At 45.5% G+C, this 25,892-nt stretch overlaps 1 protein-coding gene across 1 annotated transcript in view; it reads left to right on the top strand.

The window, feature by feature from the left end:
* The first annotated feature begins 601 nt into the window (after positions 1-601).
* The window catches only part of rerea (arginine-glutamic acid dipeptide (RE) repeats a), an 88,901-nt gene continuing 63,610 nt past the window's right edge, over positions 602-25,892 (top strand). The window contains exons 1-2 of the mRNA XM_070910242.1: positions 602-690; positions 17,751-18,261. Coding sequence (XP_070766343.1) covers positions 17,895-18,261 — 367 coding nt within the window. The 5' untranslated portion in view covers positions 602-690; positions 17,751-17,894. The remainder of the gene's footprint in view (positions 691-17,750; positions 18,262-25,892) is intronic.

The raw sequence follows: 25,892 nt of genomic DNA, 5'->3' as shown, positions 1-25,892 counted from the left end.
TTGAGTGTGGTCGGGGTAATTCTCCTTCACTAGTGTCTGGATAAAGAAAGACTAGGTCAGCCATGTGGATGCGTCTGTTGAACAGCTGAAGAGGAGGAGGAGGAGGAGGAGGAGGAGGAGGGGGTTTACAGAGACTGAGGGAGCGATAGGGGGAGCGTGGAGAGTGTGTGCATAGGAGAGAGAGGGAAGAGGGGAGAGAGAGAGCGTGTGTGTGTGTGTGTGTGTGTGTGTGTGGAAAAAGGAAGCGGAGCCTGTAAACGGTGAACTCACTGGTTTCCTACCCCTCGAAACAACTAACAGCGCTGTTACTTTTCATGTGGACACTATCATCGGCAGCAACAACAACACGGCCAAAGGGAATAGGAGCAATCTCGAGGGGGGGGGACTTGCTAACGTTATAGTGCCTTTTTTTTTGCTTGGCGATCTCGGACGCTAGCGGTCCATCAGTAAAGTGAAACCGTCTTTTGTAGAAGCAAGTGCTCGCCTGAGTCCCTCCGTGCGGGTAGCGGGTTTAAAAAAACTGGGGGGGGGGGGGGGGGGGGGATAAAAGAAAAAAAGTGTCCGTGTTCGCCTCGTTTGGTCCCGGTTCTTGGATTTGGCCCGGCTTTTGGTGGGTCATCTCGGGAAAGGATCGCGTTTTCAACTTGTTTGCAGCAGTCTCTGGGACTCCAAGAATCACCAGACTGGCGGGTGAGTAGTTGAATACAAAAAAAGATTGTAGGACGGTTGTGGTCGGAGGAGGGGGGGGGGGGGCAGGCAATGTGTGGGAGATAGAAACTGAATTTGGGCAATAGTGTTGACTAAAACCGGGTGGCACTTATACTTTGACCTAAAAGTGCCTTGATTTTGTTTATACTCGGGAGTAGGAAGCGCGTGTGACCTCGAGTCAAATGTTCTTGAGTGCTCCGGCGAGCTGAAAGTTGGCTGCATTGTTGTAAAAAAATAAAAACTTGGCCCTCTCTGGACGGCGGAGCAGACCCTCGAGCAACCTCCATGACCTGGCCGGCCCTGTAACAGGGTTTTCAGCAGCTAATGGTTTTAAAGTGAGAATAATGAAGAAGTAATCAAAACAAAACAAACGAGAGTTTAAATGGCAACCTTGCTGCCCAGGAAACATGCATTGAAGATGTAAAAAAAACCCAAAACAACTACTACTACTCATGCGTGTGTATTTGAGCAATCAATCAACTTTGAGGAAAGAAAAGTCTCATTTTGACAGGGGAAAAAATGTTGAATTGGATCTTTATGAGTCAGTGGCACACACATTTGACGGGTGGGATTTCCCCAAGTATAACATAAAGGATTGGCTGTTGGATTTACAGCCTTGCTCGTGCCATAAATTGATTATTGGACTGTAATAATGGAAAGTAGTTGAGTGTTTTTTGAAGAGAAGTGTTGGGGACCTGTGTGGGAGACCAGCTAAACCAGTTGCAAACTGTTGAAGGACCACCAAATTAACTTGACTTCCCCCCCTTCAGCACCCCAGAGGCTATGAACTCTGGCCCAAGCACATGCAGCTCTCACTGTGGGGGGGGGGGGGGGGGGGGGGTGCTGGGGTGCTGGCCTGTTGTTGAAAAGAGCAGGGGGGGGGGGGGGGATGCTGGCTGGTGGGATGTGTGTGTTTAGGAGGGGGCAGCTCAGGATTTGAAAGCAGACTACAGTTATTTGTCTGAAAGGCAGCTTATCTAATGTTTTCCACTTGTAGTAGAAGGGGGAGGAGGGCTTGTTTACTTAAATCACTGTAAAATTGGTCATAGTAAGACTTCATGTGACTCAAGTCAGAAGCTGAATCCGCAGGGTATGTGGCCACATAAGCACAAAGAAAGCTTCAGCCCTGAAACAAGATTCAAATCAAAGAGGGGAGGCAGTGATTGCCTTCAATCTCTGCCATATAAAAACAATCCCTTCCTGAAATCCTCCCCCTTGCTGCTGCATTTTTCACCGAGCTATTACACGGACTCAGATGTTGCATTGCTAATTGTGAGGAGCTAATCTCCACCGTGCCCGGCTTCCTGTGGCACTTTTTTTCTTTTCGTCCCCCTGCTAGCTGAGAAGTGACCTCTAGCTTAATGATTCAGATGTGATTAATCCACTTGAGTGGGACGACACTGCATTGGGCTAATGTATGGCACAAGCGCCGCAGATAATCAATGATTGTTGGAACATAAAGGGCGTTTGCTCCACGTTAAAAAAAATTTGTTTGAACGTTTGAGGCTCACACGGTTTTTAAAAAGTCATGCGAATGTGAATATGGTACATTGTATAAGTCATGAGACGTAATTGTAGCTGAAAGGTTAACAATGGTTGTCTGTCTTGTCGTTTCTGTGACTCTGAACAACGCTGTACTGCCAGTCATTGCTCTCTCATCTCAGGAGGGAGTGATCTTTGATTTAGATATCATTGACTGATGGAGTGTGAAGATCTTACAGACAACAAGCCTTACTTCCCTTTTTTTATTGATGATTTTCAGGTGATGTCCCTTGTCATATGAGTTTATTTGCCAACCAATATGGTGGCGTAAACAAGATGGGATTTGAGCATTCCTCTCATATAGGGGACGCTGAGGCCTTTTCTTGATGATTTGTAGAGCTTTTTTTATTTCAGAGCATAGATGATTAGTCCTGATAGGCCTGTCTCTGAAATGGTAACCAGCAATGTGACATGAATCATTTTGGTTATGTGGGTAACGTGCAATCACAATCTCTGCCTACACTTGTCATGTGGGAAAACTTGCGTGGCTTGTCTTTCTGAACGCATTTCAAAATGGCATCTTCCTCACTTCCCCTGAGGTTAGGATATCCATTTAGTTTTGCTACTTGTGGATTGAATGAAAGAGGAAGTGGTCAGCCCTCTTAATGGAGTAGTACACAAGAGCCCGAGTTGCTCTGCCGTGTGGGATTTGTATGGGAAGAGAGCACTGAGCATTTCATGTAAGGCTGCTATCAGTAGAGAATATAAATCTTAATTATGTACACACTACCACACCGCTGTCAGTATCATCTCACGTCATCTCTATTTGCAGTGCCTCTTCATACCAGTGTTTGTAGGAAATTAAATCTGATGTGCAATTTGATCTGGGTCTGAGTCCGCAGTCTGCATTGTTGATTCATGTAAACCAAGGGAAGCATAGTAGCGTTGTGAGTCACCCCCCCCCCCCCCCCCCCAAACACAAGTCTCACCGTTGACGAGGTACAGACAGCTAGTAAACATTCAGCTCACATACAGGCGCGTGTATGAGTGTCACCTCTGAGGAATCTGAGGGGCGATATCCGGATCAAAGAGGTTGTTTCCGACCATACAGAGAGCGAGATGCTTCATAGAGTGAGGCTGTAACTGCTGTCTAGCTGCTCAGAGGCGGCTGAATGTTTGACAGGGCATTGGAAAAACGTTATTTAATCTGCTCGCATGATGGCCTTCACTGGGATTGCACCACGCTGTGTCTCTGCCCCTTTTTTCCCTCCCTGTGTCAGGATGATGGCAGTTTGCTGGCTGGTAGAAAAACAGTCAGAGGTTGTCTGTGTGTTTTTAACGGTATGATGTAATGCATAAAGAATCAGAGAAACTGTAATTGATGCAATGTTGGCGGGCCTCTAATTTTCTTTCTAATGAGTGAGTCTGCTGGGGTCTTCCATTTTAATAGTCTGTATGACTCAACTGTATTCCATTGTATTTACAAAGAAAAGTGTTATTATAATAAGCCGCATGAATGAAAACAGATGTGCTGTTTGACCCATTAAAAAACAAACTGCAAGATGCTGATCAGGTAAACGTGGGTAAATTACAACTCCAGCTTTCTGATTGTGTGAATGTGGCTCAACTGCATATACATCTTAGCCACATGAAAGGCATCGCTCGCAGTTACCCTCCCACTTTTGACCCCCAACAATACAGAAATGCGAGAGCCGCCTTGTCATAAAGCCCAGCGGAAAATCAATGAGAAGTCATGGCTTCCACGCCATTGTTGGTATCATTTCCATCCCCCCTACACAGAAGCAGACTCATGGTTTTGAGGAGCGATGATGAATCTCCTTAGGTCTTGTTGATTCTATAGATGGGCTTCATTCCTGAATGGAGCGAGCTAGCTCGTCACTTACTGACCTATTGTCCTTGCAGATAGTGGTTTACCAGTGACGCATTTAGAATACATTAGCCACTGATTGACATAGTACACATGAAACAGTGGTAGCACTGCTAAGGAGGCAGTACCCTCTGGTGGGTGACTACTGAAATAGAGAGTGATGAAGGACTGGAGAGGTGCTTTGATTGTTCATAGAAAAGTCCATCTAATTTGTTGTGTGCACAGAGAAGGGCTGATATCTTTAATTAACATAAACCTCGGGAGCCAACATTGAGTAAGAAATTGGGATAATTGAAAATAGGCCCCATCTCCTTTTCCCCCTCTCTCTGTCTGTACATCCTTAAAGCAGCTGAGCCCATCGGAGGGCACTTTCACACATGTTAAGTGGGGGGACATCTGGCCTCGTTAATTCAGTGCATGGCCATAAAGTGGAATGGCGGTCCCCACAGGGCCGCCTGCCCTGAACACCGTCAGATGGAGCCTGTGTGTCCTCCCTGCCTCATCGTCCTCCCTGTTGACTGTCCCTCTGACACCAGCTCTGACACTTCAACAAGAACATCCTCCCGCTATGACGTTTAAACACAGATGCCGATGTCCGAGGGAGAAGTGACAGTACATAAATCTTAATGTGCCAGAAAATAAAATTGTGTATACTGTAAAGCTGTAATGTGTGGTTTTATAGACCACTCCTCATTTTCATTCACTTAATACAACAAAGAAAAAAGACACTCTGTGGGATTTTAGCTATCAACTACAGTGTAACAGCTTTTTTCCTTCTGTATATTGAGTATCAGTAGCCTGTGTGTGTTGTGATGAGTGGGCTGTCAGAGTCTATATACCAGCATCCCACCTTTAGGTCCCTGCATCCTCAGGAATGGTAGCAAATAATCGAGTGGCAGCAGCGGGGGAAGCACTCATGCTGCGCATTCGTATCCTATTTTAGCAAGTAAACATTTAATGTGTTTAAATGTATCACAGCTTTATTTATGCATAGAATCTGCTGTTAAGTCTGAATTATACATTAGCCAATGAATAATGCATCAGTGCCATTCCTTAATGATTACTTGCCAGGCAGCAAATGGTAATGTTTGCTGATAAATTTACCCATTGATCTTGCTTGTGTTTAACCAGGCTTGTAGAGATGATGTTTGCTCCATTTTGTGTTCAGGGAGTTTTTTTTTTGTCAAGGATGTAATCAAAAGCAAGCTAATTGTCTGGGTTTTTTTTAAGAAGATGTCTTTTTAAAAAAAATGACAAGTGAGCCCCAAGGAATTAAAGCAAAATGGATACAATCTGAATTCTCTGAGCACATACTACTTAGCACTTGTAATTCTCAATTCTGCCATTTTCTCTAACATCTCAGTAAGGTCGGTGTGTTTACATACTGCTCCCTTTATGGCTGCTTTTAGGATGAGTTATATATCCTCAGACCTCGACAGATCAATGTCCAATTACAGTTTTGTCCTTGTTGGCTTGTAGCCATTCCACGACAGAGTATGTTTGTTTGAACTACAGAGTCTAGACGATGTCTGGTGAGTTGGTAATTTAGCCCATACTTGGTAAAGGTTGTCTTTTGATACCGTACTCTTTATTGGCACTGGTCTTAACAGCCGCACCGAGCCAGATTATTGGCACATTATCCGTATAATGCTGTGAGTCTAGCTTTGCCTAAGCCTCGAAGCACAGCCCCGTTACTGTGCAGATATATTGCTTGTCCACACAATGAGAAAATATTGACTTGTTGTCACTCACTCATTTGATTAGTTGTGCGGGTGATTCTGCTTTTCATTTGTCACCCTGGCAACGTAAATGAGGAGAACACAGCAACGGCCTCTTTCTATCTAGTAATGAAGCACTGAAGCATTGCGGACTATCACATCTGGAAAACCTCTCTCTCTAAGCGGGAATGAATGTCTTTATCATTCACAGTGTATCATCGGCACTTGTCAGCTCAGCTACTATCCACAAAAAGCCAACATTTGACAGCTTTTCTCACTGCAGAATGTGCGGCTGCGTGGGAGTGATGTACTCCAACAATTCCACTTTGATTTTACAGCTTAGCTGAGTGAGATTTATACGTATATTTACAGTGTTGGCGAGTTACTCCATTTTCTTTTGTCTGTAAGAAGAGCGGCTTAAAGCAGTCTGCTGCTGCTGTGTGTGTGTGAGAGCCAGGTCATAACGAGAACACCTTACATTTAACCCAACTGGATTCATCAGCGGCCTTGTTCTTCCAAAAATAATGAGGTAGACAGTAAGGGCTGCCCCAGGCTGCATGTAGGGAGATGATCTCTCTGAACCGGCAAATCATTCCTGTTTTTTATGCTAAAAAGACAGGCTAATGACTATTCTTGATGTGTGTCAGTGCTTTAAGTTAACTAGCTTTAATTCACAGGAAGATCTAATGGGCTTGATTGTCAAGCTGAGTCGAGGCAGTCAGTGAGAGGCTTGTGCTCGGGTAGGGGGGGTGTAATTGTTTTTGCTGGCAGTGATTCTCTTTGGAAGGGATGACTGCACAATCCAGATATGTAAACTAGAAGAAATTGAAAGGCAATATGCTGATACCTTGTCTGTTTCCTCTTGATCAGCCTTAGCTTTTAAAATCAAATTTCTAGACTCTGCCCAAACACTCTTTTTGGATTCAGCTCGGCAGCGATGGTTGCTTTACAAACCTGTGTCTGCTCAACTAAGCATTTCAAACATGTAAATTGCATGTGGAAAACGGAGATCTTGAGGAAATCATTAACTGTGACGGGGCACCATAAAACAAAGAGAGGGAGAATTGAAGACAACAGATGCTCAAAGGGTTTGATTCTGCTTATTGGAGCATGACACTTATTTAGTCCAGCGGAGAATCTCAATGCGTTCATGGTAGACAATGATGCTGTGTCTTGCCAATGCCCTGCCAGTCATCTGTCCTCCAGAGGCATTGCAATATTCATTTAATGTTTTTTTTTTGCATTCATTCAAAACCTCACATTTCTTTGTTTTCCTCGATCCTGGTGTGATTTTTGCACACACGGTATCAGGTTGCTTGTTTGCCTGCACAAGACCGCTTGTAATGTTTACCAGGTTAGACTTCCACCTCTTATGTTTCGTGAATAACAAAGCTGCTCAGCCCTGCGGCAGTAAAAGAGGAAGGTTGCCATGATAAAGTGAGCTGACTCTATTGGTCTGATAAAGATCAACTTAAGACCCACCAGGAAGCAGTCCAGTTTGCAAACACACGGTTTTCGGGGCAAGACTGGACATCTGTCTCCCAGTGATCTATAATGCCTACAATCCCTCCCACAGACTGTTGGCTTTGGCACTCAAGCAGTACACCGGTTGCTGTAGTACACCCAGCCACCCACAACAGTGGCTTATCGCACTAGCATAACAAACAGCGGGCTAACAAAGAGGATAGACAGCAATAGGACACACAGTAACAGAGGACCTTAAGAGCGCCGTGCCACCATAACTCCACTTCAAAATGGAGGCCTTTGTTCTGAGATTGTTGGAGAGGACATCATAGAAAGGTAGCAGCACATCTTTTCATCCTCAAAGGCTCTCACTCCCACTCATTCAGTCTGCTGTCGGGGAAGGAGATCCTCTGCCTGATAGGGCTTCAGAGAAAGGTATTCCTCTGGGACTGTTGTTGAGGGATTTCTACAGTTCTGCCATGCGCTGATTTTAAAGGAACACTTGTAGATAATCCTTTTAAAGAAATAGGTCTTTGTTGTGGCAGTGGTGGAGCGAGGTGAGGTGGGGTGTGAGGGGCAGAAAAAGAAAGCCCAGATTTGGATTTTTAAATGGTTATCACCTTGGTATGATCGGCAACTCTGCTAAGATAAATATTTAATGACAGGGCGGCTGAAATAGAGCTGTTACTGACTGCTGGTGAGAAATGGAGCTTCTATTTAGAGCCCATACTGTCCCATAAAGTCACGGCATTGGTAGACAGCCCAAGGTTATTAGTGTGGTATGAGCATAGTGTGTGTTTGTGGCGTGTCTGTGGGTTGCTGAAGAGTTCTCACTCTTCTCTTGCTGCAGTGATATGAAGGAGAGAAATGCACTCAGTCTGTTATTGAGCATTCACTCATGAATCCTTGATGGATTACGGGTGTGTGTGTGTATGTGTGTGAGAAGGAGCGCTGTTGTTGCAGCAGCACTATAGTTAATGCACGACAGCAATACTATTCAGGCGCGCTCCACTTGAACTATTTCCACAAGGGAAACAGCTGTATGTTTTGCCCTTTACTACCTTAGCTTTGCTCTGTTTCTTTTCACATGCTCCCTGCCCTCTGGGTTCTTGTTTGATGTCATTCATGTCATGCAAAATTGATTGCGAAGGCCTGCATCAATGCTCGCTGCAATGAAGTTATCACGGTGTAAAGACAGATTTCCCTACATTGATTCACTTACACCTTACACTTTCACACTTGAGTGAATAGAACCTTTAAATTGATATCAGTCTTGCTTTTAGAGTTTCTGCAAGGATTATGAAGTGAAGCCTGTATTAGGACTTGAATGATACAGCACAGCTCATTTAAACACCAATCTAGGCTTCGCTTGATTCATCCTGTTTACTCATTACATGATAGCTATGGCGAAAGCAATTACTTTCAGCTTTCAAGTACCAGCTTTTGGTCACACTGTGGCTCTTATTCATTTCACTGGAGCTCCCAAGGCCCCATGGCTTCCAATCAGTCCAGTGAGTGGCGTGCGCTAACATCTTGCCTCTTTGTGTCGGAAATAGGTGGGTAAACACAGCAGAGTCCTTGAAGCACTTCCCATCCCTGCTATTGGATTACCAGCTGCCTTTCCGGGTCTCATCTGCACAGATGAGTGCCAAGATCAATGGAGCTCTTAGTGCAAAGCTAATTCGATCAGGACTGGCTTTTCTACTGCTGATCAGAGATTATTTTTTTTCTGACGTGAAACAAAAACTTAATCAAGTCAAGCCCATGTCCAATAGCCGGTATTTGCAGCCGCTCCAACTCCCATAGACATCAATTAGGAGGCATTTCATATTCATTATTGAATTGTTGGGTTGGCCTGCTGAGAAGAAGTGTGGAGATGGAAGTAGTGAACTGCTGCGTAAAGTGATCCGGCCGGTTTTGCTGAGTGTTGCAGGAATGCTGCCTATTCTCCAGCAGAGCAACTGGCATCATAAATAAGCTAAGAGCATGTTTTTAGAGGGATGAGGTGTCTCCAGCTCCGACGGTGAGCAGAGAGAAAGGGTTGAAGGGCATATTGACCCTCTTGTTCTGGAAAGCGAAAAGCAGACTCTTCAGTGGCCCTTGTTCCCCCATTAATTATTGTTTGATGCTAATAAAGAAGGGGGGGGGTGGGGCATGTTATGAAACATAATTATTCATTGCAGCATTTCCCCTCGACGAGCCTTGTTCCCCCACCCCTTGTGCGTAGCGAGGAAGCTGTCAGTTGACTACAGCAGGCAAAGATGTCCCCTCAGCCTTTTAAGGAGGGGACAGGAGGGAGCAGGGTGAAGGGCGCCATTTGCCCGAGTGATATATGAGGAGAGACAGCAATATATGTAAGGAGCTGCTGAAAGAAAGATAGAAGGTCAAGGCACATTACACTCCAGCCATTTATTGGCTGAGCACATAGTCTGACCTCGACTGCAAATACAGTTGCTCAGCAGCAGCAGCTTTTTTTGTTTATGTATGTATGTGTGTGCTTGTAAGTGTGTGTGTGTGTGTGTGTGTGTGTGTGTGTGTGTGTGTGTGTGTGTGTGTGTGTGTGTGTGTCAATGGCCTACACATTTTAGATTGACACGTGTGCATACACATAGATGAATGCTGCACTGTAGTGAATATGCTCTCAGTGTCTTTTTATAAGCTTGCAGATGCAGTGGGAAGCTATTTTAACAAGACTGTAGCTCCACAAACCTGTCCTCATAGATTTCCACTAAGCGACTGCGACGGCAGAAGCAGTAGAGGCTGATTTCATATGCATGAGCATAGCATATGGTGTGCTTAAACACAATGCAAGCATGGGATTAGTTAACAATTGTGTCTCATAACATTGTGATAATTGCGTGCAATAAAAATGGTTGCTCCAGCACTATATGTATTTCTTTTCCTGCTGTTACTTTGCTTAATATTAAGAAAGCAAATAATTTAGGCCAGGGGTCCCCAACAGACTGGTTTGATATTGGCAATATTCTTGCGGCGCGGCTTCTCCCAACAATTCACGGCACGTGTCCTTGGAAGCAGGCAGAATCAATTCTTCGCTGATGGTGAAAGGCTTCTTAGCCTTAGCAATATGGCTAGTCACCAGGCACGACAATTTTCGAGCAGCAGCATTGTAGAGGTGGTGGCTTGAAGCACTTGCCTCTGTCCCGCTCTCGCATTTTTCTTCTCTCAAAAATCTCAACTGGTTTATCTATAAGTGCAAGGTGGTTAGACTCACATATCCAACAAAGGGGGCTTGGAGCGTGTGAGTTATCTGTCGCAATAAAGCCATATTTTAGGTACAACACACGTATTTCCAATTGAAGGAAGCATTTTTTTGCAGTCTCTTTCTCTACTGTCTCTGCATTATCATCATCGTCAGGTCTCCTTTTATCTCCCCGACCTCATGTTTTTTAGTCACTAAGCTAGCTAGTTGCAACACGCACATCTAGTTGGTCAGCGGGTGATGTCCGACTGATGACCTTGCCTGTGTGTGTTTTGGGTGTGACAGGGGTGAGGAAAGGTGCAGCACAGATAGACTTTGCCAAGTTCTATGTAATTACCGCTCAAATAGCCCATAATGTTTCAGTTTTATTATTCAGGTTTTGTAATTTGTTTATTTATTTAGCCAAATCATATCGTTTCCTTGTGGCCCAGTAGCAAATGTTCTCTATATTTTAAAAGAGTGTGTTATTGGCATAGGCAAGGCTAAGTAGTATTTTCATAGACATTAATGGCCCAGTGACGAGAGGAGAAGTCGGTGAGACTGCCGTGGTCAAAGCCTAACATTAACATTCCAAGAATATCTGAGGCTTATTCACAGCAACTCAGCCGCACAGCCAGCTGCGTTCACCTTGGGTTTAAAAAAGACAACAGGCCTATAGTCGGCCTGAGCTATGTTGTGTGAGGCAGTATTTCTTAATGTGCCATTGTTGTTGCACAGTGAAGGATGCAAACGTGTAATCCAATATATTGCAGTTGTTAGGTGTTTGGAAAGATGAAAAATATGCAGCTTGTGTTTGCTGGAGGCACAGCACACATCAAGTCAGGGATCAAGTCTCCATTTCACACATGAACAGGCAGAGTTAATCTGTGGATCACTACTGTACACTGTGTAATATCCAGCCTCTATTTTCATATTTTCCCAAAAGCCCATTGTTCTAGGCTGCTTATGTTTCTGGAAAATAGTTACCTTTTGTGTATTTTTAGGTTAAGGCCTAAGCATTTGCTTGTGCTGCTGGTAGTAAACCATCCAGCTCCTTCAGACTCTTTAAAATTAATTGTGTGTATTTGTAGCCTGTGTGTGTGTGTGGCCTGTGTGTTTGTGGCAATGTCCACTAAAATGCCACTGCTGTAAGAGGCCTAGTCCCAGCCACTGCATGTTTTATGAGCTGTCCTCAGAGGATATGGGAGCTCTGAGCTCAGATCCTGCATGTTCCAGCAGTCTTTTCATCACTCCCGGCCACTTCCCCCTAGCATTCTTTTTTTTTTTGATGAGGGAGAGGAAATGCATCCAGAATCAGGCAACCTCTACAACACAGCCTTGTTTGTGGCTATAGTTTTAAAAAGTGTGGCTAGCTGCATGGAGGCCTCACAGAGTCATGTTTCATATTATTCTCCTCATTCACACTGCAGAGGGTGCTTTCCCCTCTGCCTAGGATCACTGGCCTGCACGACTGAGATGGTGGATGACAAGGCTGAATGCTACACTGAATATTCCACTCCCCAAGTCACCTCCCCCGCTGACTGCTTTCTAAAGCTGTCCTTTTCCTTGAACAAACATATCTCCAACTGGAGAACGTTCACTGACGCTGTCTGTTTGCACTGCTCACACATTGACTTGTGATTTTTAGCTCTGGTTGCGAGAATGCTGAAATTAGCATGAAGGGTAACAAACAAAAGGGGATGTTGCGCGTCAAAGACGAGTCCTTTGTTTAATTTATTTTGTCAATCGTGATGGTTGGTTGGCGGCTGGTGGTGAGAGGAGAAGCGTTTGCATATGAAATAATAGCCCTTCCTAATTAGAGGTAATACCATCCTGTGGTATCTAGAGGTGGAGGTGTTTTTTGGCTCGGATCATTGTAAGACATTGAATGGAGGGATTGTCCCCCCACCCCGACCATCTGCTCGAGGGTAGAGCAGAGTTTGCCACCACATAGCTAAATAATTTAGGCGGAAAAATGGTCTTGTGTACTGACCTAATGGCTTTGTTTTTGGGAGCTGTTCTTGAAGACATCCTTCAGTGCTCCTGCTGGCCTGCGCTGTCAGTCTGAAACCTCAGAGCTGTCTTATCTGTCACTCTAATCTATTTATGTTAGTTTTTCCCTCTGTGTTGGCACGTCGCTCTGTGTGACATGGTGATTAGAGTAGCTGGAGGATGTAGGGCAGCTGTATGAATACATTTCCTCCTCTCCCGCACTCATTTAGACTACCAGTTGGAGTTGAACTGACGGATTGGATCGTTAAGCTGATAGGCAGATCTAGGCGGAAGAGTGGGGATATTTGATTGCAGAACATCAGTGGAAGTGGTACATGATTGAGTGCTCAAATATTAAAATCTCAAGAGTCCTTTCATTCTAACAGAAGACAAAATCACTGTTGGGGTTTTTTTCTTCTTTCCAAGTAAATCTTTTTACTATACATCTGATTGAGAAAATGTCATGTAACTCATTTCTTCCTCCCCCTGCTGGAGCTCTGTTCCATTTTATAGAGATAAATGTTTGAAGATACACGTATGATACAGATATTTTTTAGTACAAGTCGGGCTTGAATGTGTCCCCAGTGCGTATTTATACCTCTCCTGACCCCAGCTTTACCTTCGGGTAAATTTCCATTACAACAGCATAATTCAGCAAAAAATTGAATTGTCAGTGCCTCTCCAGAGGTGAAAGACACTAGAAATTCTTTCGAATCAGGCACTTTATTCACACTGCAGAAAAAGTAGCCCACAGATTTACAGGGAAACTCAATTAAGAGCCACATTCATGATAGTGCTGTCTGCCGCCACGTACCTCACATTCTCCCGCTTCTCTTATCAATGTCACACTGGCAGAGGTCCTTTTACTGGCCTGCTCACGATTACATTTCTCAGGAGTGCCTCATTTTAGAGGAAAGGGGAAGGGGTGACAATGGACAACCCTGGCATTTCCCTCAGGAGCCGTGTCTAAACATGATGCCTCGTGAAGCAGTCAGAGCTGCCGAAATGGCCCACAGCTTTTGCTCCAGCCAGACAAACGTGGCAGGCTGAGAGGTACTGTGTCTTGGAGTAGCCGGTATTAGGCTGCGAAATGAAGTCCTGCTCACAGACCCTGTAGATAATGGACATCTTGGGTTGTGGAGCAGCCCCCTCAGGGCCATTTGGATCTCTCGCGGAGAGCACACAAACAGGGACTAGAGTAGGATTTAGCTTTCTTTTAGAGATGGAGTAGAGGCTTAGACCCCGCAGAGCACACAGTCTGATCCTTATGTCCGTGGTTGAAAGTACCTGTGGACTGCTGGACAGAGAATATGTTTGACTTTGTGTGTATCGGTTTATATTACAGAAAGGAAGTAACGGATGCTCTTGTTAGCCCGGGGAGATTTTGTAAATTGTCTTAATCTTTTTGGACAGTGATAGTTTATTGTTGCACACAGTGTCATTGTGCATGAGAGTCTGTTCTTGTGCAGCAGTGCTTTGCCTTTTACCATGGGAGTCTCAAGGCAGGTTTAAATGTTGATGTTGGAAAGCCCCAAGCTATCTTTTCTCGAGCGTGGCTTTTACCTACTAAACTAACCCCGGATGCCGGCTAAAAATAGAGCCTTTGTGAGCACAGCTTTAGCAGAGGGAAAAAAAAGATGTGGTTACTCATCAGTGAATTGAAAAACAAGTGGAGCAGACAAGTGTCTTTGCCCTGCCAATGTGAACTAAAACAGAGAGGGCCTCGGAGAATAAAGCAAGCCATGATTTCACCAGGTAAGACAAAGCAGGCAGGGTGCAGAGACCACAGAGAATCCCTTATGAAGTGGCCTACCCCTTGCCTCCAGCTGAGCCTTTCATTATGCTGTTGTTTCTAGGGGACTTGGATGGCAGTTTAGATTAGATGGCACTGAGTAATGGATTGGAGCTGACAAAAACCTGCTGCAGCTCAACATCACCACAGCTAGGATCCGTGCACTGCTGAGGATCTGGCTGGTTTATTCGGATCAATTTGAGTTGCCCTCATTGTTAATAACCCTGTGTATATTCATGCTAACATTGTTCTCCTCTAATCTGTATTCATGCGAGTATTTCATTCAATCCCTTTGCAAAGCCGGCCCTAAATCCTTGCCAATCACATTTTGGTACTTCATAATTCTCCAATTGAATATGCCATGAATGACTTTTCAGTCTCTCTCCCAAAACTGAGTGGATCGCTGTGCTGGCTATATTGTTGTTAGATTCTATTTTGCATTTAAATGTAGAAATTTCTAGTTTCTCTATTATTTATTCTATAAAGTGCTGTATGAATAAATGTCCAGCTCTTGCAAATTTATAATCCGACATAATCAATTAGTACAATTTGGTGGGATGAAAAAAAAAGAAACCCTACCACTGTATAGGTACTCAAGCAAAGCGTGATAATTTGGATGTTTATCCGTAGACAGGTTTTGATTAAAACTACAGAGATGAGCATGGATTTGGGTAAATGTGGGAGTGATTTGGAATGAATAAAACATGGCTTTTTAAAAGGCTGCTCGAGAGAGAACGAAAAAAAGATGTGTTTAGTAAGAGAAACCTGCTGTGTGGCCATTGTGGGGGATGATGTGTTAATCGAGCCACAAACTGTGTGGTTTTTCAGGCCAGAGGTCTCATTTAAACAGGCACGGAAAAGCGAAATGTATTTGAGCGGGGCCCTGCTGGCTGCTAGCCCTTGACTCCATTGCAGTAATGTAAATGGTGGATTAGGTGACGTTGGCTGGGACCCTCTCAACCCCTCTCCAGCCACTGCCCCCCCTCCTTCTCTTTTCCATTAAGACAGCTGGTATCTTTCAAAGGGTCCTGGCCCAGTGATTGATGTGTAATAGCTCCAAGCCTCACCTGCCCCCTCACAGCGTTATTCATCGGCCAGGCAGCCAGCACTGCTCTCCACTAAGCACTTTGTTTCCCGGGTAGTGGGTGGAGAGCCTTCTCCCTCGCTTTCTCTCTCTGTATCACTTTCTCTTTCTCATTCTCCTCTGTCAGCCATCAATACATTATGACTTTTCATTGCCACAGTGTTACTACTTCACTTCACACTGACTCACTCCTTTTTACTCACTCAATTTGTTCAACTTCAGATTGCTCTTTTTTTCTTCATCAAACTACACCTACTGATGTGCAACAAATTAACCATAGGCACTTGAACATATTGCTAATTGACTAGTAAAGGTTTTAATGCAATTAAACATGAGCCAGCGTGTGTCTGTATAAAGAATTTGTGTTTCTCTGAGGGCTGATGAATACTATTATGTTAACGTCAGCAAGGTAATTGGAGATACAGAATTTGCAATGAGGCAGTTGTGTAAAGTGTATCCAGATGCAAGCTAATAGCATCTAGATTGTAAAGATACTTATAGAGGCTTATAGCAGCCCACAACATCAAAGCCGCATGGGCCAGCCCTCCATTTGCAACAGTTCAGGGTCCTCGTTGGTTTCAGTGGAAGAGGCTTATGTTACTGATTAGAGGAGAGTAGAGGAGAGAAGAGGTGCTTAGCTCATACACAGATTCTGGCAGCTCCCAGGATTAGAGCCGTGCTATCAAATGGTACCTTCATCAATGTTTTCATGTTACTAACACCTCCAAGACATGCTGCTGGATATGGACACAGGAGGGGCCACAGTATGTATTTTGGCACACCAGTGGAGGTGTGTATCCATCTTGGTGGGTGTGTGTGTCCTTGGGCGCACATGCGCGTAGGAGCTCTCCTGAGACCTTGCGTCCTGTGTGTGTGAGTGTGCACTAATGTGTTCTCGTGTGTATGTGTTGGCAGCCCAGTGGTCGCCGTGGTAACTCATCATTAGGTGATTAATGGGGCTGTGACGAGGCTGCGGTTTAATCAGGCCCGGTGTTTGTGTTGAAGCCGACGACAAGAGCAGCTGCCCTGTCAGTTGGTGTCTGCTCACGAGATGACAGCACCCGCTGCTGAGGAGCGCTGTTGTCAAACGTGCTTTCATTGTGTTCGCGTGTGTGTGTGCTTGCCAAAAACCTTTCTTCCACCTTCCTCTTTCCTTATATTCTTCACCATATTCTTTCTAGCTCTCTCAATAAACCCACGTCCACTTGCAGACATGCTGTATAATTTTCACTTGAAGCCGGGTCTGCTCTACCTGGCCCAATCTCTTCCCTCCCTCCTTTTTCACTCTCCCTCTCCCACCCTGCTATCACAACCATGGTAACGCTGGTGCTGATTGCCTGGTCTGATCCCTCTGGGGGCTGTAATAACTATTTCTAGTTAATTTGTTGCGGTGGGGGTGGAGGGGGCAAACACTGGCAGTAAATGAGAAGCCTCCTTTGTAGGCGCAGTGTGTAGGGCAGTGTAGTGCAGACAGCGTGCTGCTTCAGCTTTGCTCACTTCACCGTTTGTGGAGGATTTCATTATGGCATGAGAAAGTGGTAGCTGGGTTCCTTTTTTGAGTGAACTGCAAATGGCAGTGGACTGGGCATGGCTCAGCCTCTATCCTCTCCCTTTCCTTACCCACTGGATTGCTGTGTTCTTCCCTCCAGAGCTGTCACTTCACATTAACACAGTGGTGACTGTCAGCCAGGGCAGAGGTTTGGGTTGGGGTGGGGTGCAGTCCAGTAAGCCAGAGTACACACACACACACACACACACACACACACACACACACACACACACACACACAAAACCACAGACACACACAGATGAGTAAAATTGAGCATGGTGTCATCACAGATGGTTTGCAGTGAAGCTAGCCAGTTAACTCTGTCATTGAGCTTCATGCTGTGTCTTTCCAGTGGCATTGCAAAAGACAAGCAGCGTCTTGTGCCGAAAAGCCCCTCAACACATTATCTCTGAGGAATTCTATTGGCTGCATGCCTTATCCTCAAAGCAGCCTACCTTTTTCATGCTTATTCAGTTACAACTTCCCTTTAGCTTATTGTGTTACAAATACTTACATGCAGCACATCTCTTTCTACTCTTCTCACTCTGTTCTTTTACCCTTTAATAACTCTGTTTTACTGCCTCTCTGAAAGAATGGAAATATGTTTGAGCAGAAAGCTAGAAGGTTCTGTTCTTTGATAAAGCTACTCAGTGCTCTCCAGAGTATTCATGGTTGTGGAAGGGAGTGCCAACAATTACTGTGATGTTGAGAAGAGTCAGCACAGCTGCCTGATCTCTAGGAACTAATCTTGTATTTCTCACCCACAAAACAGCACAAAACAACCCATTTACTTAGAAAATGTAGCTTCTGCACTGTAATGATAATGGTTATTGACATAGAGTTATGCTAATTCTCTGTCTTCTCTTGTCCACAGCTTTTCTGAAACACTGGGGTTGTTGGTGTGGCCAAATTTTCCCTGGATTTGACTGGTAAATTCAGAAGACTGAAGCCCAGGCTCACAGTCTACCTTTCACGGAGGCCCAGCCGTGAGAGGACTGAGGAAGGCACGTGGCGGATCATGACGGCCGACAAAGAGAAGGAGAGGGAGAAAGAGCGGGACAGAGACAGAGACAGGGACCGGGACAAGAGAGAGTCCGGTAAGTCCCGACGGCAGGACGGGGACAGGGGCGACCGTGAGAGCGAGAGCTCCAGGCCCCGACGCAGCTGCACGCTGGAGGGCGGGGCCAAGAACTATGCAGAGAGCGAGCACAGCGAGGATGAGGACAACGACAATGGCAGCACAGGCGGAGGCAGCGGCACGGCCGAGGATGCCGGCAAGAAGGGCAAAAAGAAGACGCCTAAGAAGAAGTCACGCTACGAGCGTACAGAGAACGGAGAAATCACGTCCTTCATCACAGAAGACGATGTTGTTTACAGACCTGGAGGTAAGTCATGGCTAATGTAATTGTGTCAGCAGGGGGGGCCACACTCATCTGCGTGGTCACTAACTTCAGTAAACACTTGTCAATCTCCACTAATCAATTTTCCCAGTTTACTGATAATCGTAAGCCCACCTTAACATCACAATCACTCATTTACTTTGTTCTCAATAAGCTTGTTTGAGGAATTAAGACAAATTTTTAGTAAATCAATGATTGATATCTTGATTTTTTTAAAGAAACGGTCATCTCTGTTGCAATAAGCTGTTGAGGGATTTGCAAATTCTCCAAAGTAGCAACAGCAGAAATACTCCCTCAGGCTAGAGGCCGATGCATCATACAATCAATTCCAAGTTGACCCACTCTGTGCTTTGTCTTGGGCTAAGTCAATAAGGCAAAGTGGTGCTTCACTAGATGATGTGATAGTGACGACAAGCCATGATAATGATTTCATCCTGGCACCATCTGACTCACTCAAAGTATGCTATCTGCTCTCTGGCCAAAAGGTACTCTGATTTCCTGGAGACATGTTTGAGCTGTGGTACAATGTCTTTATTACGTCGCATGAATGAGGCTGAAAAGAGAACCAACCTTTTCCGCAGCTGTAAACACGGCCTCTCTTTCACCCACTGTTTATAAATTGGCTGTATTAGAGCGGGGAATGTCAACACTCACTGTCGGAAGGAAGCCAGGCTAGCTAGCTGTGTGTGTGTGTGTGTGTGTGTGTGTGTAGTCTGCTCTCGCTCTCCTACTGCTCAGTGCTATCCGCCTTGCAACTAAATCATTGCCGCCATGTCTTTTCGTTTATCTAGCAGCTAGCAAAAGGTCAAGTGTGTGTGGGGGGGTGGCGGCCCACATTGCTTGGGTACTTAATGGGAAGACATAGGAAATTACAGCCAGTGTTAGGTTATCTTCTTCTCCAACTACCCATACAGACATCCACACAAACACTCCTTTTTTTCTTCTTCAACTACTAAAGAGACAACTTCAAGTAGGTGCAGTGAAACAGCCAGACCTCCTCATCCTGCACTTTTCGTCTACCTGCGTAATCTTGTTGGCTAAATTTTCTCTGCACTGGTATCAGTGGAGGTCCTCAAGTAAGCAGTCACTCTGAACCCAAGCCTTGTTGTTGTTCACTCTCTATTTCTGTCTCTCCAACACTTTGCAACGTACTCCATTGAAGCCCTCTTTTGCTCCGCATTTCATGTTTAATAGAGAGAGCACCGGTGCTTTGTCTAATAGTTAACCATGCGGAGAGGGGGGAGTAGAGAGGAAGAAAGGGGGGTAAAAAAACGGAAGCAGTCAGTCACATCAATGAAACATTCAAAAGGCATATAAACAAAGTCGACCGTCTCAGTGGATTAGCCCTGCCGAATATTTATATTTCCACATCCGAGTGAACAGCACAGCCAGTGTCTGGTTGATGGGGAATATTTATGTTTCCTGTCTTCTCCTTCAATTAGCTTGACAGGTCTAGAGCAGCCAGAGTGTCAAAACCTGCTTCTACGACAGACTGAAACTGTTAAGGTGGTTTAGATTAGGGATGAGTTAGGATTGGGTAGTGGGGCCCCTGCACCAGTACACTAGTTTGTAATTTACCTCCTATTGTCAACATTGAGGATCCTCCACCTCAGTAACTGACCTCCTGCTGTCTCCTCTGCTTATTGTTCAAGTGATAAGCCCTGTGTGTGTGTGTGTGTGTGTGTGTGTGTGTGTGTGTGTGTGTGTGTGTGTGTGTGTGTGTGTGTGTGTGTGTGTGTGTGTGTGTGTGTGTGTGTGTGCGCATGTTTTCCTCCTCCTCCTTGGTCATTGGTAGCAGCCTTCCTGCAATCAGATTTGATGTGTGCAGCTTAGGCAGGCACAAAGCCTGCAATAGATTATGCTTTACTAAATGTTAAATCCCTTTATAGCCGTCTAGTGACACACAATATGTAAAACTGACCACCCTCGGAGAGGGATTTGCACCACCCCAGACATGGGGAGAGAGAAGAAGTCTGTTGTTGGACAGCAGTGCCGAAAACCGAAAGAAATTGTGAACCACAATAACTGTTTTGATTGCTTTTGTCACAGGGAGCTTTAGAAACATACAGGCCCATGTCATAACCTAAGAAATAACAGGTAAGCTAGTATTGAAACCGTCTGCACACTCCCAATCTCCAGCCACCCTCCAATCTCTCTGCTTAGCCTTTCTATCCCTTGAAGATGGGTTCAGGCGGCTTAGTGCACATCGATTGGATGGGGAAGGGTGGAAAGAGAAGTGCAATGGGCCAATAGGTGGGCCTGCAGCTAACTCTAACTCTTCTGCTGTTTTAAAAAGAACGGAGGAGTGTGTCTGTGATGGTGGCCAGGGGTCTGTGTCCCGGACCATTTGTATGGTCGGCTGCTGGGGTGAACCGCCCGATGCAGTGCAAGCAGACATGCCAAATCGATCTGTGCCCTGTGGCTGAGCTCTCGCCACTTCCCCAGGCCCAGCCAGACACCTCCAGAGCCTGTTCTCTACACTCGTCCAGCGCCCCCCCCCCCCCCCCAGATTATAGATCCTCTCTCTGGAGATTATACACACTGCCATGGGGGGATCAATAGGAGACACCCTAGAAGCACGGACACACAAAAAACATGACACTACACACGCATACACAGTACGCTGATAACCAGTATTTGTGCACACTCACAAGTGTACTGTCACACATATACATGCACACACTAACACATATACAAGGCATGCTTTTAACAGTCATAGACATGGTCCCTATCTCTGACAAGCATACTCCTGCAACACACACAAGCTCAGCCAAATACACACACATAGTACTATCCACATTGCTCATCCCCTTCTCTCCACTGCAGCAGGACTCTGCCTGGCGCTGCAGGTAGCTGGCTGCCATAGCATGTGTCCCTCCTTCCTAACTGACTGGCTGGCTGGTCTGTTTAAAATGGAGAGAGCTAATGGAGACCACCTGCCCCCCCCCCCCCCCCCCCCCCCCCCCCTTCTGCCCTTCTACCTCGGTTTATGTCACACAACATGGCTGCAAGCACAGGCACCCCAGTGAGTTTCAGTGTGATAAAGACAAGACTTGATTAAATGTAGTAATTTCTTCTTGGAGAGTGATAGGGTTGTGTAGTTAGTGCAGTGTATAATACAGAGAGAATCCAGGCTAGTCTGAGAAAAACACCTTGTGTGTATGAGTGTTGGGGGAGTTCTTGATGTGGACAGCTGGCGCTTCTTGCCGCAGCCACCACAGAACCCTGGGGAGTGTGTGTGTGTGTCACTGTATGTGTCATGTGCACACACAGTAAGCTGTGCAGCAGGAGTATGTCTGACACACACATGTAGAGCTGGATAACCAGCCCCCCCCTTCCTCCCTTGTTTCTTCAAACTGAGGACCAACTGTTGGCAGTCGCACAAACCTGCCATGTTCTTTATGTTTGCAAGGGCTTTGGTTTTTCTCTCTTAAATATGTGTCAGCTGTAATTTTCTTCATGTTGTATGTAATGTACATTGTCATTATTGCTATATAGCACCATATCTATCTGTGCTAATGCTGACATTTATTAACCACATCGAGTATCGACCAGATGCAACAGATCCTCGTTAGATCAGTTTCTTCTCTTTCTCGCACTTCAGTTATACATTTTTAACCGAGCAATTTAAGAAACTTAATAATACAAGTGAATTTTGTACAAGTGTAATATTCAATTTTCTCTCTTACCAAGACAGCAAGTGTAGGGGCTTAGCTGCCTTACTGACCTTTGCAGTTCTCATACACAAACCCTTTTAGATATTGTTAGAGTCTGTCATTTGGAGTTTTTAGATTAACTGAACTTCATTCACTCTCTATCTAAATGTGCACTGCCAATCACTTTTTGTGCAACGTAAGTGCCTTTTTTTTCAGATGGATATTTAATTCAGGGTAAATTATACTTTATAGGAACACAACACTTCTGAATTTTGTTTTCAGTGTGGATCCCCTTGAGAGGCCATCATAATGTAGTTCAGTACATGTTGGATGGGTTATTCTAGAGCCAAGACACCGTAGGCTAGTGCTTGATTAGCATAGCACATCCCCTCTGCTACAAAGGCTAGCTGTCGATCAGTTTGCTGTTTCCAGTGAAGCTAACATGAGGGACTAGCCCTTGGAGTCATCTCATATTGAAACATAGCAGTGTGAATCTGTAGCCTGTCGCTAACAGAACAGATCTATTTTTAAAAAGCCCTCTCTGCTCTCCCATCTCTCCCCACGCTAGAGACTCTGGGAAAAGGGCTTTTTAGTGAAATCCAACCACCTGCCGACTGCTAAATGAGAAAGCGTGGGCTAGCCGAGAGGGAAAGAAGAAGAAGAGGAGGAAGGGGGGGGGGGTGTTGTCAAAGAGCCTCTGTTCTCCCCTAGGAGCTCAGTCAGCTGTAGGCCTGCCCTATTGTAGAGAGACGATGGTATCGCTTGCCAGGTATTTCCCACTGCTTTTCCAGTGAGAAGAAGGGAGAGTTGTTGGGCTTGTGGATGAGGAGAGAAGAAGGAAAGTTGGGGAAGAATCAAGTGTCCGTGTGCCTCCAGGCCTCGACTGCCTGTTACGCCACCCCGCTGGGGCCGGCCCAGCAGGAAGTGGCACAAGGCAGCCTTGGTCATCAGCTGGTCTCCCTCACTGAGGCGCTGCGGTCGGTGGTGGATCAGTAATAACACCAGTCTCCCTCTTTCTCCCAAGCACTCTTCTTTCTTGGCCCTCTAGTCCCCTCACACCCCTGCGGTTCCATTATTGCATTCCTTGTGCTATTTAATTTTAGGATCAGTGCACTCAAGGGGGGGTAGCTTTTTGTAAAGCCATGCACTACTCTGCTGCATGTGTGCTCTGCCAGTTCGAGCCAAGCACCACTTTTAACAATGCAGGTGTGTCCTGCCTCAAGGCTAACATTCACCACCTGCGAGCATGGCTTAAACAAACTCATCTTGATTTAACAAGCCTGCTTTGTATCCTAAAATATGCTCATATTCTTTCTGTGTTTTTAGCTGATCTCATTCCACAGCACCGACCATCATCCCCCCCAATCACTGTTTACAAAACATTGGCGTATACGACTGTGATCACAATGTGACTTTCCCATTGTTGGCGGCTTGTAAAAGTAAGCCAAGCTGATATTGTCTAAGTACTCCCCCCTCCCCTCTGCTGAAATTCTGCAGCAAATTAAACAGCATCTTATTTGCTTGGTACAGAGAGTAGGACATGGCTCTTTTGCTGAGGCTAGGTGTGTTTTAGATTAGACATGCTTGGCAGCCGTAAGAGAATGGCTGGCTGAACAATGAGCTACAGCTGAGAAAATTGCTATGTGTGTGTGTGTGTGTGTGTGTTGCGAGGTTATAACATTGAATATTCCGTTGTTTAAACTCAGCAGTGACAATGTTCAGGGCCAGGTTTCAATGAAGTGCTTGGTTTTGAGGAACTGCATTCAGTAGCTTCGATTGTCTCCCCGTGTCAAGCTATTGAACTTTCTCTCGCTCTCTATCTGTCTGGTTGGTGTGGCGGTCGTCAGTGGATTGTAGGGTGGAGGAGAGCAGAAGAAGCTGAACTTACGGCTGCCGAGGGAGTGAGAGCACTCTGCTACAAAGGCCTGGCTGTGGCTCTCCCTCCTACAGTGAAGACTACATCCATCCAACGAGCACACACTTCAACCCTTTAAAAAAAAGACTGCCCATCCCCCCACATAGGCCCCCACCACAGCTAAACCTCTCGTCGCTTCTCTTTCCACCTCTCCACTTGAGCGAGGAGACCCACTTCCAAATGCACAAAATGGCAGGAATGTTTAACAAGCCAGGCAGACCCTGGAGGAACCATGTGGCCCCCTTTGACGAGCCCCCCCACCCCCACCCCGCCCAACCTCCCTGAGCTCCGTTGCCTCCTTTTCATTCAAAAGCGTTAACTCGGTTTTAACTTTCACATTCATTGAGATTCGTGTTATAGTCGCTTTCAGAGAAATGCCCTTGAGGTAGTAGACTTTTAGTGCCCAGGATGAATTCAAAATGTGCTTTTGACGTTCGAAGAATAGACTCACTTGCTGTCTGTGAATGATTAAACTAGATCCCTGTCTCTTTTTTTCTTTTTTCCACCACCTATCTTTTTCACTCTCGCTGTCTGTTCTTTATGCCTGTTGATGTGCTCTGGGGTGTAGACACGGAGATCTGGCCTCTCTAAATGAATGTGCCGACGAGGTGAAGGGACACTAAACCCTAATTCCCCCGATTTGACTTCTCCGAAACATGTCATCTCATTCAGATTAGTCTCTTTTGTTCTCGGCCCTCCCCCCACTCCCTCCCTCCTACTGCCCTCCTCCTCCTCTACCCACTTCTCTCTGCCTCTCTCAACACACACACACACACACACACACACTGTGTTGCTCACAGATCACACAATAGCACTGATGGATATTTTCATTCATGTTATCTTGTAAATGACTTCCAGGGATGGTGTAGAGGAGGGAGAAAAGGAGGCAGAGGGGAAAAGCGAGAAGAGGGCAGTAGTGAGAGAGAGATATAATGCGCCACTCAGAGCCAGCGAGGGCGATAAACCCCCCTCCCCTTAGAACAGCTCATTCAGCCCACAGCAGATAACAAGCCCACCCTGGGGTTACACACACACACACACACACACCGTATCAAAAAACAAAGCCCATGATGTCACAGGAGCACTCGAACACACCAGCCCCTCTACAAATGGTATCTTGGGTGTCAGAGCCATTTAATATCTTTGCCACCCCTCCTTTCCTCTGCAAGCGGTAAGATAAACCACAGCCAAATCGATAACTCTGTTGACACAAACAAATAAATAACAGATGATGGCACTGTCAGTCACTGAAAAAAGGCGAACTGCACATCTTTTGTTAGGGAAAGTGTGGCTCATTCCTTCTGCAAGGAACTGCTCAGCATGTGTTTTGGTGAAATGAGCACCAGCACTTTGTGTTGTCAGTGCAACTACCTACAGTAGCTTTATAAACAAACCAAAAAAAAATCAAAGCTGAAAGATATTGTCCGTTGCCATGGCCTTGTGTATGCGTTAGCAACAGCGCTCCGCTCCATTGCACCAAATGGTAGCAAAACCAGCCCTGGGAGTAGTCAAATACCTTGTTACATTGCTTCCATCTGAGTTGAAGGTCAATTTTCAGAGTGTGTGATCTATTCTTCAATCAATTAAGTGTCAGTGGATTTTGATTGCTTTGCCTGTTGAGCAAGCAAAGAACTGTCTTTTTACAGGTTATTATTTAAACCGCAATAAACATTTTTTTTTTGCTCAGTTTGATCACACTCCTGCTTTTGTGTTTCAGCTAAAGGTGAATGGGAGACTATTATGCTAATTTGACTTTTGTGAATTCAAATCTCTTTTCCTATGATAATTCTAACCCTTAGCTGTTTCTGGAAACTACTGTGCCAGGCTTAGCAGTAACCATTAGCCATGTACCCCGCCTCTTCCTCCTCTTCGTCTCCACAGAAGTGGCTGTGTGTTTTTGTCCTCTGCAGCGTGAATGTTTTTGTTAAGGAGATGAGGGTTCACGACCTGGCCATACCACCAGTCACATTCAATTTAACAGGCACAGCCGGGCCAGGGCCACCTCTTCACACACAATGTGAGAGGGCTGCTCTTAACACTTGTGA

This window comes from Enoplosus armatus, chromosome 8 (assembly GCF_043641665.1).
Source record: "Enoplosus armatus isolate fEnoArm2 chromosome 8, fEnoArm2.hap1, whole genome shotgun sequence".
Lineage (NCBI taxonomy): Eukaryota > Metazoa > Chordata > Actinopteri > Centrarchiformes > Enoplosidae > Enoplosus > Enoplosus armatus.
The sequence above is the reverse complement of the archived record's forward strand: the minus strand, read 5'-3'. Positions and strand labels throughout refer to the sequence as shown.